Raw genomic sequence first — 14,123 nt, 5'->3', positions numbered from 1 at the left:
TAGCTGCACAGTCATCTCAGTCCTATGGCAGCAGCAGGCCTTGAATCCGCCGTCGCAGGGACTCGCTACTCTTGGTGCCTTTCTCTGCCTCCACTGTTTCCCTCTTGACCTGTCTCTCTCATCTCTCAGCCTCTCTAAGAGACCGTACCTGATGGGTTTGTCCGTTCCTTACCCCGTATAAGGAGCCTCTGATGGGCTGATCTCTCTTCTCCCCAGCCCACCTCATAGGATGCTCACCAGCTTACGGACTGGTTGCCTTTGAGTCAGGTGACTGTCCTTGGTCTGTCTGGCCATGGCCAGGAGGCCGAAACTGATGGGAGAATACTCAGATTAGAACTAACTCTTGGCGAAAGCCAAATTATGAATGTTTATCACATTACCACAGAGATGCTATTTACCTATTGTATTTTCTCCACCTGGATTTCTTTTTATCCTATAGAATCCTGTTGTTTTTCCTAGCCTTCAGATATAGTTCAAATCCCACCGTGTCCTATCAGCTTTTTTTTTTTTTTTAAACATGACGCAAGGTTTGCCAAGCCACACTAGTTAGGATTTCTTGAATTCCTACCACGTGCCAGGCACTGTCGTGGGCACTTCATAACGGCCCTCCTAGGGCCATCGTCATCCCCCTTTATAGACAAAGGATCTTAGACTCAAAGCTTAAGCCACAAGCCCCAGGCCACATAGCATTAAATTCCAGAAAATGGATTTTTATTAACAACTGTTAGTTTTTATTGTTTTACATCCTTTTCTATTATCTCATTTACTCCTTCCAAAACCCTGTGAGGTAAGTGCAGTCATAACACCCATTTTAGAAAAGACACAGAGAAGCTAACGATCTTGCCCAAGGCTACACAGCTAATAAATGATGGAGCTGGGACTACATATTCTATATGTTTCATATTCCCAAGCCTGCTTTTCCCTCCAACTCTTCCTCTCTCCCTCCTGCCTTAATCCTTAACTTTCCCTTCTCACACACCTAACACTCATGAATCTTCATTAAGCTCACGCATAGGTGAGATAAACCCTTGTAAGTGAAAATATAAAGGATTTATTCTTTCTGGAACTTCCCTTGATGATTCAGCATTAAAGGTGGAATTTTTCAAATGATTTTACTGTCTCAGTGGTAAAATCTTTCACGGCCTTTTTAAGCTGCTGGATTTATTTCTCAAACGTTTCCTTATTGTGGAAAGGGAGGAAAAAATTAAAAAAGCAGATGCCCAATGCCTGTCAGGATTTTGCGGGGCTAAGGACAAGACTACCCCCGTGCCACTTCAGTCCGGGTTTATCTTGCCTCTCACCAAGTTGAGAGCAAGTTCTCTTCCAGGACCCTAGCTGTGAGCTCTCTTTGGGTATTAAGTCTCTTCATGCATTATTCATCAGTGGGGCTCCAACAGTAGAGAAAACCTTCTAGGCCGCAGCTGGCGCACTCACCCATGCCAGAGCGCCAGCCTTCACCAGCCAGCTTCCACAGGACAGGATGAGGAAAACACAAGGCTCTCCTCCCCTCTACACCTCCTGGTAGTCAGCTCTCTCCTAAAAGAGGGACCTGGCCTCATAGACTGAACGAGCAAAGGCCCAGAAAAGGCAGTGGAGGGAGCAAGGCCCAGAATGCCCTGATTTGCATGAGAAAGACCAATATTAAGTAGTACGAGAGCTCAGCTTCCAGCCAGAGGGAAAGCCTGGAGCCTGGAAGGATGAGAGGAAAGGAGGGAGGGTGCCATTGAAACTCTCCTGGTGGATGGGGGCGAGGTAAACGTGGGGCTCTCACACCCACCCTGGGTCTGAAAACGACAGAGGCACAGGCCTCCAGGTTCAATTATTTAGTAGTGCTTACTCAGCAGACTTCTGTTTTCAGCCCTCAGAGCTCAACTGGGCTTTGTTTCGAAGCTGTCTCAGGTATTCTGAGCTCCCAGAACGTGTGTCGAAGAATGGGCGACCAAGAGTCAAGTTGGCTTTGCAGTTGGTGACCATTTCGGATTTTTCTTTAATTCACCTTCCAACACACAAAAGCCTTCTGTGGAAGATGTTATCTGCATATCCACATAGATTCATACATACACACAGCTGTACATATGTGTCGCAGATAGCTTTTAAGAGGGAAATAAAGCACAACCATCCCCTAGTTTCTGAAAATTCTCTGCAGGAAACTACATGAGGAAATGAAATCATTGCAGAGAGAAGGGAAGGAATCTGAAGGAACAAACTTCTGTACTGTTTTTCAGGTTTTACATTGAGAGCATATCGTTCCTGAAGGATAAAACCACCGTGGAGCTGTTTTTCCTGAATGCAAAGGCCTGTGTGCACAAGGTAAGGGCCCCGTTTGTTATGGTCAGTGGCAGACTCCAGAGGGACTGGAGAAGGAGGGAGCAATGGCAGGGCCTTTGTTTTCATGTTCAAATGGAGAAAAAAAGGACATAATCTTTTTCCTTGACATATCCTTCCCCACCAAACAAATAAACCAAAAAAAAAAGAAAGAAAGGCAGTTCTTCTCAAATTCTGAGTTGGGAAGACAGCCATGTACAGAGGCATTGTGCTCACACAGAATTACCACGGCCTTAAATGCAGTTCATACTCCACACGGGATGACCCAGCAGGACACAAAGATGGATTAAGAAGACTGTGATCGAAGCCTCACAAAAGTCAGGCCAGAAATCCTTTTTCACAGAATACGGCCTACATTGATCGTAATTCAAAACCAGTCTTCTTTAGGGGCTTCTGCTCAAAGCCATGTGTTTTAAGGCAGAGTCTCAGTTACCTGTGGTCAAGGGACCTGTGTTTTGGTTTGTTGTTTCCATCCAGTCCATGGAGGATACACAGCTTTTGTAAAATTCAATACACACGAATTGCTAGAAAAATTATCCCATGCCTGGATGTTGCAGCCATGTCCGTCAGATTACTGTAGAAGTTTTAGACACTCTCCATTTTTATCTTAGCTCCTTGCAGATAAGCGTTGCTTTAAAGGCCTCTAGTCTGGCCTCCTCAAACCATACCCTGCGCAACGGCAGGGAGTCTGTGGGCCAAGATAGGCTCAGCTGGAGCCCAGCTCCTCCCTTCAAGGTTATGTTCTCAGTGTTCAGGATCTCAGATCCCACGCCTGCTTCCAGGGCCGGTGGGAACCCCTTCTGCCCATACATATCACCCTAAATCTGAGGGGTGGCCAGAGACAGCTGGCCTGGAAGGACAAGGGGTCAGACTGTGGGTTAGGACACCTGTACTGGTACTCCTCCCTCAGCCCCCAAAGTGTTAAGGGTGGCCCCTGCACACATGCAGCTTTAATTAGTGTAAGACTCAGCAAAGAGCAGAGTTTTTGTTGTTGTTGTTTTTGGTTTTATAGCTTTATTGAGATGTAATTGACTACATAATTTTCTACGTCTTATTAGAAGTAATACCCTTGAAATGATCACTACAATCAAGATAGTGAATATAGCCAGCAACTACAGATCTGCTTTTTCTCACAGTAGATTACATTTTCTAGAGTTTAATGTAAGTGGAATCATACAGTAGATAATCTTTTTGTCTTTTTTCAATGAGCGTAATTGTTTCGAGATTCATCCATGTTGCTGCATGTATCGATAGCACTTTGCTTTTTATGGCTAAGTAATATTCCACTGTATGGCTATACCTTACATTGTTTTGTTTTTGCTTTTGTTTTTGTATTTTTGGCCGCACTGCATGGCATGCAGGATCGCGGGATCTTAGTCCCGCGACCAGGGATTGAACCCGTGCCCCCCGCAGTGGCAGCGTGAAGTCTTACCCACCGAACCACAGGGAAGTCCCTATACCTTACATTGTTTATGCATTCACCTGTGCGTTTTTTTTTTTTCCTTTTTCTCCCAGTTTTACTGGGATATAATTGACGTATAATATCGTGTAAGTTTAAGGTGTACAGTATGATGATTTGATATGTGCACATATTTCAGAATGATCCATTCACCTGTTGATGAACATTTAGATTATGCAAGTTTGGGGACTGTTACAAATAAAACTGCTATAAACATCCATGTACAAGTCATTGTATACACATATACTTTCTTTTCTTCTTGGGCATATACCTGGGAGTAGAATGGCTAGGTCACATGGTAGACAGATTTAACTTTCTAAGGTTCTTCCAAACTGTTTTCCAAAGTGGTTGTGCTATTTTAAATTCCCACCAGCAGTTTCTGAGATTTCTAGTTCCTTCATATCCTTGTCAGCACATGGCATCAACATGTTTTCCATTTTAGCCATTCTAATAGGAGTGTAGCAGCATCTCATTGCAGTTTTCATTTCCATTTCCCTGATGACATATGATGTTTGAGTGTCTCTTATGTGCTATTTTACCATCATTATATCTTCTTTATGTTTGAATCTTTTGCCCAATTTCTTTGGGTTGCTGTTTTCTTCTCATGAGTGTTCAGAGTATATATATTCTGGATATAAGTACTTTATTGGTTATATGGATTACAGATATTTTCTCCCAGTCTGTGGCTTGCTGTTCATTCTCTTCATGTCTTTCAAAGACTAAAAGGCTTTTATTTTGTTGAAGTCTCTTTTATCAATATGTTCCTTTATGGATTGTGATATTGTATCAGTAAACTTTGCGTAACCCAGGGTCACAAAGATTTTCTCCTGTGTTTTCTTCTAGAAGTTTTAGAATTTTAGGTATTGCATTAGGTCTATTATCCATTTTGAATTAATTTTTATATATGACACAAAGTTCAGATTGAAGTTCTTTCTTTCTTTTTTTTTTTTTTTTGCATATGGCTATTCAGTGGCTCCAGTGCCATTTGTTGAAAAGGCTGTCATTTCTCTATTATGTTGCCTTTGCACCTTTAGGAAAAATTAGTTGTCCATATATGTGTGGGTTTACTTTTGGACTCTATTCTGTTCCATTGACCTATTTGTCAGCCTTTATGGCAATAATATACTGTTTTGATCACTGCAGCTTTGAACTGTGTATTGAAATCAGAACAAACCTTAACTTTGTTCTTTTTAAAAGTTGTCTTATTTATTCTAAGTTTTTTGCATTTCCATATAAATTTTAGAATCAGCTTGTCAATTTCTACCCAAAACAAACAACCCTACTGATACTTTTATTAGGATTGCATGAATTCATAGACCAAGGTAGGAAGAATTGACAGTTTAACAACATTGAGTCATCAGACCCATGAACAAGATATATATATATATATATCCATTTATTTAGATGATATTTAATTTCTCTCAGTAGTTTTCAGTATACAGGTCTTTTGTTAGATATGTCCCTATGTCTTACATATTATTTGATACAATTGTAAATGGTATCTTTTTATTTCAATTTCTGAATGTTCATTATCAGTATATAGAAATTGAATTGATTTTTGTGTATTGATATTGAATCCTGCTAACCTCATGTATAACTTTTGGTAACTTTTTTGTAGATTTCATCAGGTTTACTTTATAGATCATCTGCTAATAAAGATAGCTTTACTTCTTCCTTTTCAATCTGTGTGCCTTTTTATTAGTTGTCCAATTTATAGCCATAGTTCATATTTTCTTATTATCCTTTTAATATGTGCAGTCTATAGTGGTATTGCCTCTCTCGATCCTGATATTAATAAATAGTGTCTTCTCTCTTTTTTATTTCTTATCATTCTGGCCAGACGTTTATCTGTATTGAGCCTCTCCAAGAATCAGCTTTTGGTTTCAATGATTTGAAATTTTTTTCTACTTCATTGATTTCTGCTATGATCTTTATTAGTTTATATTTTATCATTATTATTGCCTTTCTTCTTCCTTTGGGTTTAATTTGCTCTTCATATACCAGTCTCTTAAGATGAAAGCTGAGATCACTGATCAAAGATGTTTCTTTTCTAATATATGCATTTATTACGGTAACATTTTCTAAGTACTGATTTTGTATTCCACAAATACTGATATGTTGTGTTTTCATTTTCATTCATTTGTAAATATTTTTAAATTTCCTTCTTGATATATCTTCATTGGCTCATTGTTATTTAGAAGAGTATAGTTTGGTTTCCAGAAATGTGGGGACTTTTAGGGATGTTTTATTTACCTCTAATTAAATCTCACGGTGGTCAGAAAACACACTTTGTGTAAATTAAATTCTTTTAAATTTAATGTGACTTATTTATGGCCCAGAATATGCTTCGTCTTGGTAAGTGGTCCATGTGCACTTGGGAAGAATGTGTATTCTGCTATCGTTGGATGGATGTTCTATAGATGTTAACCAAGTCAATTTGATAGTATTGTTTAAGTCTACTACTCTTGCTGATTGTGTGTCTACTTCCTGTATCAGTTATTGACAGAGAGGTACTGAAATCTCTAGCTATGATTGTGGATTTTTCTACTTCTCTTTGTAAGTTCTATCAGTTTTCGTTTCATGTATTTTGAAGTTTTGTTATTAGGGTATAAACATTTAGAAATGCTATATCCTCTTGACTGTGTTTATAGAATGATCCTCTTTATCCTGGTAATATTCTTTATTCTGAAGTCTGCTTTGATATTAATATAACCACTTCACATTTCTTTTGATCAGTGTTAACATGGTAAGTCTTTTCCCATCCTTTTAATTGTAAACTGTTTGTGTCTGTGTATTTAAAGTGAATTTCTTACAGACAACATATAATTGCATCTTGATATTTTTACCCATTTTATTTATCCATTTGTCCATCTCGGTCTTTTAACTGGTTGTTTACATTATTTACATTTAATGTGATTATTGACATGGTTAAGTTTGTCTGTCTTGCTCTTTGTTTTCTATTTGTCCCATCTGTTCTTTGTTCCTTTTTTCTGCCTTCTTTTGGATTTATTGAGTATTTTATGATTTCATTTTATCTCTGTTGGATTACTAGCTGCAACTCTTTGTTTTATTTTTTCTGTGATTGCTTTAGGGTTTATAGTATACATCTTTAACTTATCAAGTCTACCTTCAAGTGATCTTGTACGATTTCACATGTAGTACAAGGATCTTATCATAGTATATTTCTATTTCTTCATTCTTAGCCTTTATGCTGTCAGTGTCATACGTTTTATTTTTAGATCTGTTATAGATGCACATGACACTGTTATTGTTTTTGTGTAAACATTTGGTCATCTCTGTCTGCTTTTAAAATTTTCTCTTTATCACTGCTTTGAACAATTTGATATAGCTTTCTCTTTCATGGTTCTTGTGATTGGTGTTTATTGAGCATCTTGGACTTGTGGGTTTATAGTTTTTATCAAATTTGGGAATATTTCAGCCATAATTTCTTCAACTATTTTTTTCTGTCCCCATCCATGCCTCCTTTGCAAACTCCAATTGCACATATAGTAGGCCACCTAAAGTTATCCTACAGCTAAATAATGCTCTTTTCTTTTTCTTTCTTTCTTTCTTTTTGTGTTTTATTTTGATAATTTCTACTGCAGTATCTTCAATTTTATTCATCTTTTCTCTTAGAATTTATTCTGCCATTTATCCCACCCAGTATATTGAAGTTTTTATCTTTAGAAGTTTGAGATTTGGATCTTTTTAAAATCTTGCCTGTGGCTACTTAACTTTTTAAACATATGGGCTACAGTTATAATAATTGTTTTAAGGTCTTCATCTGCTTACTCTCTTTTATTTTTTTGGCCGCACTGTGCGGCTTGCGGGATCTTAGTTCCCTGACCAGGAATTGAACCTGGACCCTGGCAGTGAGAGCGTGGAGTCCTAACCACTGGACAGCCAGGGAAGTCCCTTCATCTGCTTATTCTAATATTTGTGTCAGTTTGGGTGGTTCTCATTGATTGATTTTTCTCCTCATTATGGGTTATATTTTCCTACCTATTTGCATGCCTGATAATTTTTGATTGGATGCCTTTTGGGGTGCCACGTATTTTCATATTCCTTAAATATTCTTGACATTTGTTTGGGGATACAGTTTAGTTACTTGGATGCAGTTCGATTTTTCAAGGTCTCACTTTTAAGATTTGTTAGGCTGGACCAGAGCAGTACTCATTCTAGAGTGCCCATGACTGAGGCAAGACCTTCGTCAGTACTCTACTCAATGCCCCATGAATTATGAGTTTTTTCAGTCTGACTGGTGGGAACAGGCACCATTTTCAGCCCTGTGTGAGAACCAGGCAGCCTTCCCTTTCATCCTTTTGGCTAGTTCTTTCCCCAGCCTTGGGTAGTCTCCTTCCACGCATGCAGTGATCAGTACTCAGCTAAATACTCAAAAAAGACCCACTGTATAGCTTCAAGAGTCTCTCTTGGTGCAGCTCTCTTTTCTCTAGCACTCTGTTCTACAAATTCCATCCATTTCGGTTTCCCCATTCTCTCAGCTCCAGCCGCACAACTCCAAAAGTCCACCTTGCTCCATCTGGGTTTCCCCTTCACAGCCTGGAAACCTTCTCATGGCAGCAAGTAGGGACAGTCAGGGTTTACCGCATTCAAGGTTCACTGTCCGTTGCTGCCTGATGTTCCGTGTTTTGAAAACTGTTGTTTCATATTTATTGTCTAGTTTTTTACTTTTTTTCAGGAAACAGGGTAAATCCAGCCCCTGTTACTCCATCTTAGCCAGAAGCAAAAGTACTCAAAGCAGAGTTTTTGGCTACTTCTATGAGGAAAGGGTAATGTCTCCAGCACCAGAGACTTTGTGAGAGCCTCTTTTTGTGAGATGTGGGTTTCCTTAAGAACACCATGGTTTGACTGATAAGTAGACACCTGTATAGCCAATGCAGCATTTACTGAGTCAGGAAAATATTTCGTAAACAACAGTTGGTGATCATGTCTTATGTGGAGAAATACAGTTACCCCTTGTGATATTTCTCACTGCCTAGCTGGCCAAGGTCCAAAGAAATAGCCTCCTTGATGACTTGTTTGCTCTGTTGCTAATAGAAAGAAAAATAGGATGCAAATTTTGGCTCGTAGTATTTCTCTTGTAGTTTTGTATGCTATTTCTGTTGGTCTTGAAGAAGCAGAGTTCTTTTAAATTCTTCTCCGTCATATGTCAGGTCCTAGGAGCTCCTTTCTAAATGAGAGTATTCCATGGCTTGTCAAAGGATTCAGAACTTTTACTAAGCATAATGTTGTCAGGCACTATGACTTACGTTATTGGGATAATTTTTAAAAATTCATCTGTAGGAATTTACAGTTTGGTATTTTCTAGGTAATATGTAGATGGCTAGTAACGTAATCCCTCCATTAGAAAAATACTCAGTCGTCTTTCTCACTGGACAAAGCTAAGTGGAAGCTGAAAATTCCTAGTTGCTTTATCTAAAAAGAAAAGGTCTACTCTTTTTTTTTTTTTTTTTTGCGGTACGCGGGCCTCTCACTGCTGTGGCCTCTCCCGTTGCGGAGCACAGGCTGCGGATGCGCAGACTCAGCGGCCGTGGCTCACGGGCCCAGCCGCTCCGCGGCATGTGGGATCTTCCCAGACCGGGGCACGAACCCGCGCCCCCTGCATCGGCAGGTGGACTCTCAACCACTGCGCCACCAGGGAAGCCCACAAAAGTGTGCCAGCACTGTGCTAAGTGGTATACGGTTAACTGCATTTGATCCTCACTGTAGCCCATGAAGAAGGAAACTTGTGACCCCTTTTACAAATAAAAGAACTGAGGCACAGAGAGGTTAAGTCGTTTTCTTAACGTCACAGAGCTATTATGTGGGAAAAGTGTCCTTGGCAAATTATACCAGCAGGACACCCTGGGTCTTAAAAACACCCCCCATTTACCTCAGCTTCCTTTTAGTCACTGCTCTGGGGAAATAAAAGTGTCCTCAATAACTTAGAACTCAGGGGCTGTTGTTACAGAGTTGGCAGGTCATAGCACTAACAAATATTAAGTATGAATAATTTACCAGGCACTATATGTATTCATGCATTTAGTTTTCATTCCAACCCTATTAGATAAGTCAGGTAACTTACCTATTTGGTAAGTTCTATTATTATTATCTCCCATTTTATAGATGGGAATATTGAGGTACAGAGGTTAAGTAACATACACAAACCTCACATAGTTAATAAGTGGAGGAGCCAAGGTTCATCCCAGGCAGTGTAATGCCAGAGCCCACGAGTTTAACCATGACACATCCTAGCTCTTGATGGATAAGGGCTGTCTGCCCACTGCACGTGGCATATTTGTGGCATCTGAATCGAAGCTTCAGAAGTGCACTAGTGCCCTTGTTGGTACAAAACCTACCAGAATGTTAGAAACTGCCTATACGGTTCAAGAGTTCCCCAGAAGAGAGCTGTGGTCTGAGTTGTCTTTCAAGTGAAGGCTCCCGAACCTGTTTGGTGAGAATGCAGAGGGCACACTTTGCCTGCACACAGCCATAACCTGTGCCAGGTGGTGATGATGGGGAAATGCCCAAACTGATGCTGGGGAACCCTGGGAGCCCTCAGTATGTGAGCTGTGGTCCACCTTAGACGACCTGCAGCCTGCTTGGAAAAGCCTTAAATGCATGAGAAACCCACTGCAGGTTTGCCTGCAGTGATGGTTTTTGGAGGCCTCCTCAACCATGCGTGTGATTTTAGTAATCAAACAACATTTGTCACTACCACCCCATTTTTAAAATCAGCGATTTGAAGACATGCTTGGAAAATTAAAATAGTATTGGCTACCTTGTCTCTTTAGGTGTGTATAGAATTATTATAATAGTGAGATGACAGAAAATGTGGAAAAGCAAGTGGGGTTCAAGAGGTGCTCTGTGGTAGAGACCGTGCATGGGGGTGGGTGGGGAAGAAGAGGACGGTAGCTCGACTTACTGAGAGCTCAGCAAACAGCCGATACTGATTTTTTCATGTATCGACTCATCTAAGCCTCGCAACAGCCGATAATGTTATTTATTGTTACTTTAACAAATGAGCAAACGGAGGCATAAATAAGGTAAATAATTTGGCCCTGGGTAAATAGCTCATTAGTAGTGCAGTAATCACTAGGCGGTCTGGCTACAGAAGCCATAGTATTTGTCTTTATTCATTCAATAAAAAATTATTGCATTCCAATTAAGGGCTAGGATTTCTGATGAGTGCTGCATTATCAGTGTAATATTTAGCACTGCTACCTTCCTGTGGCCCATCCTAAGTCTTAAGGATTCTCTCATTTGTGTATGGGTGGGTGTGTGTTGTGTTTATTTTAAAGGCAATGTACATGATGGTACTTTCTAACATAATATTTCTGAAAGATACCAGGGACCTTGGAGGGACTGAGCATACCCAGAATTCCATGATGTTATGTGTTACTCCTTCCAAAAATCACATAGAAAGCCATTTGAAACATTTTCCTAGTTCTGCAATGCACAAACAGAATTAGGATTTTGTAATCACACACACACACACACACACACACACACACACACACACACACACTAATATCGTACTTTAAATCTGCAGCTCAAGAATCTACCTCATGATCATAAGCTATTTTCATATGAAAAAGTTTAAAAATTTTTGAATATTAGACCACATTCTTGGAAATTCAAGAAGTGAATTTGACAAAGGCTTCAAGAAGTCCTTCAGTGTACAGGTGTGTGATTTTGTTTAACCCAATATTTTCCAAACTTACTTGCAGATGTAATTCTTCTTTCAAGCAGTGCTTACCAGTGAACTGCTGACCACGCTTTTGAAAGTGATGTTCTAGATATATCCTATACCGTTAAATAATAAAGCAAGACAACTGTAAGCTTCCTCGGTTTTACCTTAGGTTAGATCTGGCCACAAGATATAACCTAGGTCTATTCTGATTCTGTTTTTTGGCCGTGCCTCACGGCTTGTGGAATCTTAGTTCCCTGACCAGAGATGGAACACGGACCCTCAGCAGGGAGAGAACAGAGTCCTAACCACAGGAGCACCAGGGAATTCCTTATTCTGATTCTTTAAATAAAACATCTTAGGACTCAGTCAAGAGATGTTAACCTGAGTACAAGGCAGTTAGGATCTCCCCTGCTCCAGGCTTTAACAGGAGCAGGTACCATATCAAGATGCAGGAGAAAATGGCTCAGTGATGCCTTCAGAGATTTACTGTGCCCCCTGCTTTCATAAGCACTCATCTCTTTGTACTTTGAATAAATGTGGAAATATTAGTGAGCCAAACATTAATAATCCTATTAAAAAACAAAGTCATTGCAAGACTATCCAATCATGTTTATTTTTATCCTCCCTCATTTCTGGACTGAGGCCTTATTAGGTGTGCCCTTTCATCAGGAGACTTGGGGAGAGTCTCAGCCTGTCACCCACAAACACGCTCTTGCCACACTTGCAGTGATAGTATATGTTGCATAATGTCCTCAGACTGTTAATGCCATTTGCATTTAAGTGTGTGAACCTGGAGGCACCAAAGCTCTCTTAAAAGCCCCTTCACAAGGCAATTTGGCCACGTCGGTGACAATGAAGAGTCTATCTTTTCACCCAGTGCTCCACCAACTTTAGGAATTAGCGTGTGGAAGATACTACTGAAATATGAAAAGATGAATATCAAAAGATCTTAGATTATTATTTCTAACAGCAGGAAACTGAAAACTGCCTAAATGTGATTGAATAAGGATTAGTTAAACAAGTGACCAATCATTCATGTGATAAGAATACTGGGCAGCCATTAAAAAAATAGAATAGCCCTTCTCGGCTGGTGTGGAAGCATGTCCAAACTGCATTATTTTTTCTTTTTCTTTCATCCATTTTTTTTTCTCCGCACTGCACAGCATATGGGATCTTAGTTCCCCGGCCAGGGTTCGAACCCACACCCCCTGCATTGGAAGGGCTGTGTCTTAGCCACTGGACTGCCAGGGAAGTCCCGAAATTGCACTGTTAAGTTTAAAAAGAACCAAGCTACAGAACAGTAGATATAGTATAATTGTCTTTAACTTTATTTGCTTATATGTGTGTGTGTGTGTGTGTGTGTGTGTATAAAATGTACTTATAGGAAAAATAGAAAAATATATTGCATAGTATAAATTTTTATTATCTCTGAGAGTGAGATTATGGAAAGACTTTTGCTTTCTAAGTAATGCTTTTCTAAAATTTTTTAAATAGGATACTTGGATTCATTTTATATCAGAAAAATAGAGACAAAAATAATCAGTGTATTCATTAAACTTTACCTCTTTGAAGCTGTATGAAGAGAATAAAAACATTGTGTTGATCCCTCTCCCTCCATTAGAAAAATACTCAGTTGTCTTTCTCACTGGACAAAGCTAAGTGGAAGCTGAAAATTCCTAGTTGCTTTAGCTAAAAAGAAAAGGTCTGCTCTTTTTTTTTTTTTTTGCGGTACGCGGGCCTCTCACTGTTGTGGCCTCTCCCGTTGCGGAGCGCAGGCTCCGGACCGCAGGCTCCGGACGCGCAGGCTCAGCGGCCATGGCTCTCGGGCCCAGCCGCTCCGCGGCACGTGGGATCTTCCCGGACCGGGGCACGAACCCGCCTCCCCTGCATCGGCAGGCAGACTTTCAATCACTGCGCCACCAGGGAAGCCCACAAAAGATGTACTCTTAATGACAACTGACAGAATGTTTTTTTCTGATTGTAAAAATAATACTTGATTGTTGAACATTTAGAAAATACAGAAAAGGACAAAAAAAAATCAAAAAAAGGAATTGATCCATGATCCTACTACTGATGCGTTAATTGTATTAGTTTGACCTGTTTCTTTCTTTGAAGTATGTATTTTTGTTGGCTGAGATCAGTTGCTGCCTGCATTTTATTTTGTGTTAGACTTTTAACTTTTTAGGTATTTTGGCTACGTTGACCTCATCCATCCACTTTTCTTCCTATTTTCTATGTGTTCTTGCAAGAATCAGGATGCAAGATGGGGAAGGACTGCAGGATTGCTTTGAACATTCACATTTTTATTTCATTAAAGATAAACTCGCACATTGAGAGTAGGGACCAGGTTTTTTGTATGTTGGAGTCTCTAGGACCTAGATGTTACGTAAAAGGTTGCTTAAGTGAACGAGCGAATAATTAAAGAATGAATGAAGGGATGGCAGGATTGAGGCATTTTAGAACGTAAAATCAACAAGACCTTGTATCCCCCATGTTTAACGTCTTAGCCCCTGCTACCTACAGAGGCAGTATAGTGCAGTGGGGGAAAGGTTCGACTGAAACCAGGCAGTCTGGGTTCAAACACATGGCTTTGGCTCTGACCTGGGCATGTTACTTACATTTTTAAGCCTCAGTTTTATCGACTGT

At 40.0% G+C, this 14,123-nt stretch overlaps 1 protein-coding gene across 9 annotated transcripts in view; it reads left to right on the top strand.

The window, feature by feature from the left end:
* FRMD4B (FERM domain containing 4B) overlaps positions 1-14,123 on the top strand; it is a 335,623-nt gene that overhangs the window by 234,650 nt on the left and 86,850 nt on the right. For all 9 annotated transcript variants that reach the window (XM_079933823.1, XM_079933827.1, XM_079933826.1 and 6 more), the window contains one exon: positions 2,226-2,310. In XM_079933823.1, coding sequence (XP_079789949.1) covers positions 2,226-2,310 — 85 coding nt within the window. The remainder of the gene's footprint in view (positions 1-2,225; positions 2,311-14,123) is intronic.

Source organism: Stenella coeruleoalba, assembly GCF_951394435.1.
Source record: "Stenella coeruleoalba genome assembly, chromosome: 10".
Classification (NCBI taxonomy): Eukaryota; Metazoa; Chordata; class Mammalia; order Artiodactyla; family Delphinidae; genus Stenella; species Stenella coeruleoalba.
This window is presented reverse-complemented; position numbering and strand designations above follow the sequence as displayed.